Source organism: Aplysia californica, unplaced genomic scaffold, assembly GCF_000002075.1.
Source record: "Aplysia californica isolate F4 #8 unplaced genomic scaffold, AplCal3.0 scaffold00936, whole genome shotgun sequence".
Taxonomy (NCBI): domain Eukaryota; kingdom Metazoa; phylum Mollusca; class Gastropoda; order Aplysiida; family Aplysiidae; genus Aplysia; species Aplysia californica.
Window position 1 is genome coordinate 55,191 of NW_004798206.1, and position 3,197 is coordinate 58,387.

At 40.3% G+C, this 3,197-nt stretch overlaps 1 protein-coding gene across 1 annotated transcript in view; it reads right to left on the reverse strand.

The window, feature by feature from the left end:
* LOC118478777 (neurofibromin-like) overlaps positions 1 to 3,197 on the reverse strand; it is a gene marked incomplete in the record, with an annotated part of 28,884 nt that overhangs the window by 10,304 nt on the left and 15,383 nt on the right. Inside the window, 3 exon segments of the mRNA XM_035972975.1 lie at positions 189 to 292; positions 1,304 to 1,379; positions 2,583 to 2,653. Coding sequence (XP_035828868.1) covers positions 189 to 292; positions 1,304 to 1,379; positions 2,583 to 2,653 — 251 coding nt within the window.

The window sequence follows — 3,197 nt, forward strand, 5'->3', positions numbered from 1 at the left end:
TGTGTGTGTGTGTGTGTGTGTGTGCATACGCAAGTGCATGTGAGTGTGTGTCTCCATCATAAACAAGAGTTGATGTGTGTGCATGAATGTGTACATGTGAGTGTGTGTGCGTCTCCATCACAAACAAATATTGATGTGTGTGCATGAATGTGTACATGTGAGTGTGGAGTCCACACCGACCCACATACCGGGCACAGGATAAGCAGCATCATCTGCAGCGGCCAGATTTGAACCCTGCGCCTTGAGCCCTCGGTCAGACTGTTGAGGTGGTCAAACAACTTGTCGCAGCAGTCTGGGGAGACGAGAGACAAACCACGGTCACTTCAACAAGCAGTCGCTGAACACGTTTCTACTCTTGTCGACATCAAAAGCATTCCCCTTCTCCTTTTATTTTGTTTGTTTGAGTAAAGAGAAGCGCATCGACACAATAATGGTCATATAGTTTAGTTTAGTTTCAGTGAGAGTTTTACGGCACTGGCAACACAATAAGGTCATATAAGTGATGAAGTTTAGAGGTTTTACAAGAGAGTAACAAACACAAAAAAGAAGGAGGGGAGATCAAGGCGCACGATAGATGTTTGATAGGAAAGAAGAAGCAAACCACACCAGAACACCCACCAACCACCCACTCACTCTTTGTTATGAACTGTGTTCACTGTTCCTAAAAATGGAGATACAAAAAGAAAGCGCGGAGGTCGCGTCTCGTTTACATCAAAAGCATTCCCCTTCTCCTTCTATTTCGTTTGTTTGAGTAAAAAGAAGCGCATCGACACAATAATGGTCATCAGTGCTGGGAAAAAGGAAGACAGACAGACAGAAACAAAAGAGAAGAACATAAAGAAGTAGGACCTACCAGTGGCACCCTCCCAACCACCCGCTCTTCTCCTATTAACGAGATTGTTTTATTTGTTTTAGTAAGAGTTTTACGGCACTTGCAACACAATGAGGTAATAGATGTGCTGAAGATTAGAGGTGTTACAAGAGGGTAACAAACACAAAAAAGAAGGAGGGGAAATAAAGACGATAGATGTTTGATCTAGGAAAGAAAGAGCAAACCACACCAGAACACCCGCCAACCACCCACCAACAGAAGTTTGAGAGGAAAGAAGGAGCAAACCACACCAGAACACCCGCCAACCACCCACCAACAGAAGTTTTGAGAGGAAAGAAGGAGCAAACCACACAACAACATCCGCCAACGAAGTTACTCAGAAACATTAGGCAACTGCTCTTAGGTACAAAATAAAATACTATTTATCATTATTTCATCCTTTAGCGACCGACACAAGAAACAACACTGTACCTTGTAACTCGTCATTGGGCCTTTTCTGCAGCTCTGTGAACTCTAAGGGGTAGTTGTCCATCCAGTTCCAGATGGCCTGTGCACACACACAAGAGACAGACACACGGATTAACTCTTGTTTGTTGGTTTTAATAAGAGTTTTACAGCACTTGCAACACAATTAGGTCATATTAGTTTCGAAGATTAGAGGTGTTACAAGAGAGTAACAAACACAGAAAAGAAGGACGGGAGACAAAGACGATAGATGTTTGATAGGAACAAAGGACAAAAGCATACAAGAGCACATACCCACCAACAACCAGATTAACTCTGTTTTACGGCACTTGCAACACAATTAGGTCATATTAGTTCCGAAGATTAGAGGTGTTACAAGAGAGTAACAAACACAAAAAAGAAGGACGGGAGACAAAGACGATAGATGTTTGATAGGAACAAAGGAGAAAAGCATACAAGAGCACATACCTACCACCCACCGGATTAACTCGAAGAATAAAGACGGTCTGTGTACACACAGAGACAGACACACGTATTAACTCTTAAAGAATGAGAAGGCTATTCCCTGTTATAGCAACAATAGTTTGAAATATGTATCAGTTAGCATTTTCAGCAGAAAAAGAAATAGGTTTCAAATTCAAGCATGAACTATCCATGAATTTTTTTTTTTACAAAAAACAAAAAAAGAAAAGAAAAGAAGAAAAGAAGAACGAAGATCTGTTAGAATATGAGGATACAGCTGAAGAACATGCAAACAGATATTTAGAATCAATAAGGAAAAGAAAAAAACAAACAATTATGCAGCGCCTAGTCTGTAGACTTGCCGACTTTTTTAAGGGTATAAAAAGTTATTGGTATAATCTTAAAGCTCTTAACCCTTTGAACCCGTTACAGCCTGGGCAATATTTTGCTGTATACCATAAGGCCGGTTCACCGGGGCACGGACTACCCTAAGTTGTGTAGTCCGTCAAAAGCACTCTCTTTATTTCTTCTTCGTTGCCTTACAATATTTCCATCTTGGAATACGGTAAACAAGGGAGTGAACACATGTGTGTTTATTTCTCCATGTTCTTCCCCTCAGTCTGTGTGTGCCCTCGTGAACTTTGATCAAATTTGCGAATAATATCCAGGGATAGAGATTTGAGAAATTTCAAGATTTAGGGTTCAAAGAATTAAAGTTGAGAATCCAAAGACCTATATTCTAGCAGAAACAGCAATCATGTGAGTGCACAGAGGAAGACAACAACAACAGCAAAGAGTTTCTCTCATTCTCTTACTCTCTCACCTTCTCGAGGTTCTGTCCCAGGATGATGATGACCGGTCGAGACTTGAGCATTTTAAACTTGGACACAACTTCTGTCAAAATAACACAATGAGCATCACAGGGAGGACAGAAAAAGGGGTTTGTTTTTTGTTTTTTAGGTGGGGGGGGGGAATAATGGGGGAGAGGTGTTGTTTGTTGTTTGTTTCCTTGTATACTTTGGCTGTCTGAGTTGATTTTCTTTTTTTGAGCTTCTTCTTCACCCTTCATATTGGCCACTGAGAAGATTGAGCAAAAAGCTCTGCTAGATTCTAAGGTTTCTTCATTTTTTAAACTTTGGTTTCTATCGTCTGTTAGTGTGATTTTCACTTTGAAGCAATAGAAACGAATTCAGCCTGAAGGCCATACAACCTTTCCCTTTCCCCCCGTTGAGTCCTTGACTATTTTGTATTTTTTTCGGCATGTCAAGGACAAAGTATTCTTTTGAATGTTTACGTATAATTTTTTAAAAACCCAGCTTTTTCCTAATGAAACAAGTAGGCTATAGGTTTCACGATTCAAAAGATACTTTGATGGAAACTTCAGATCAAAATTGTCAATGTATATAAAATACACAGAGAGAGAGAGAGAGAGAGAGAG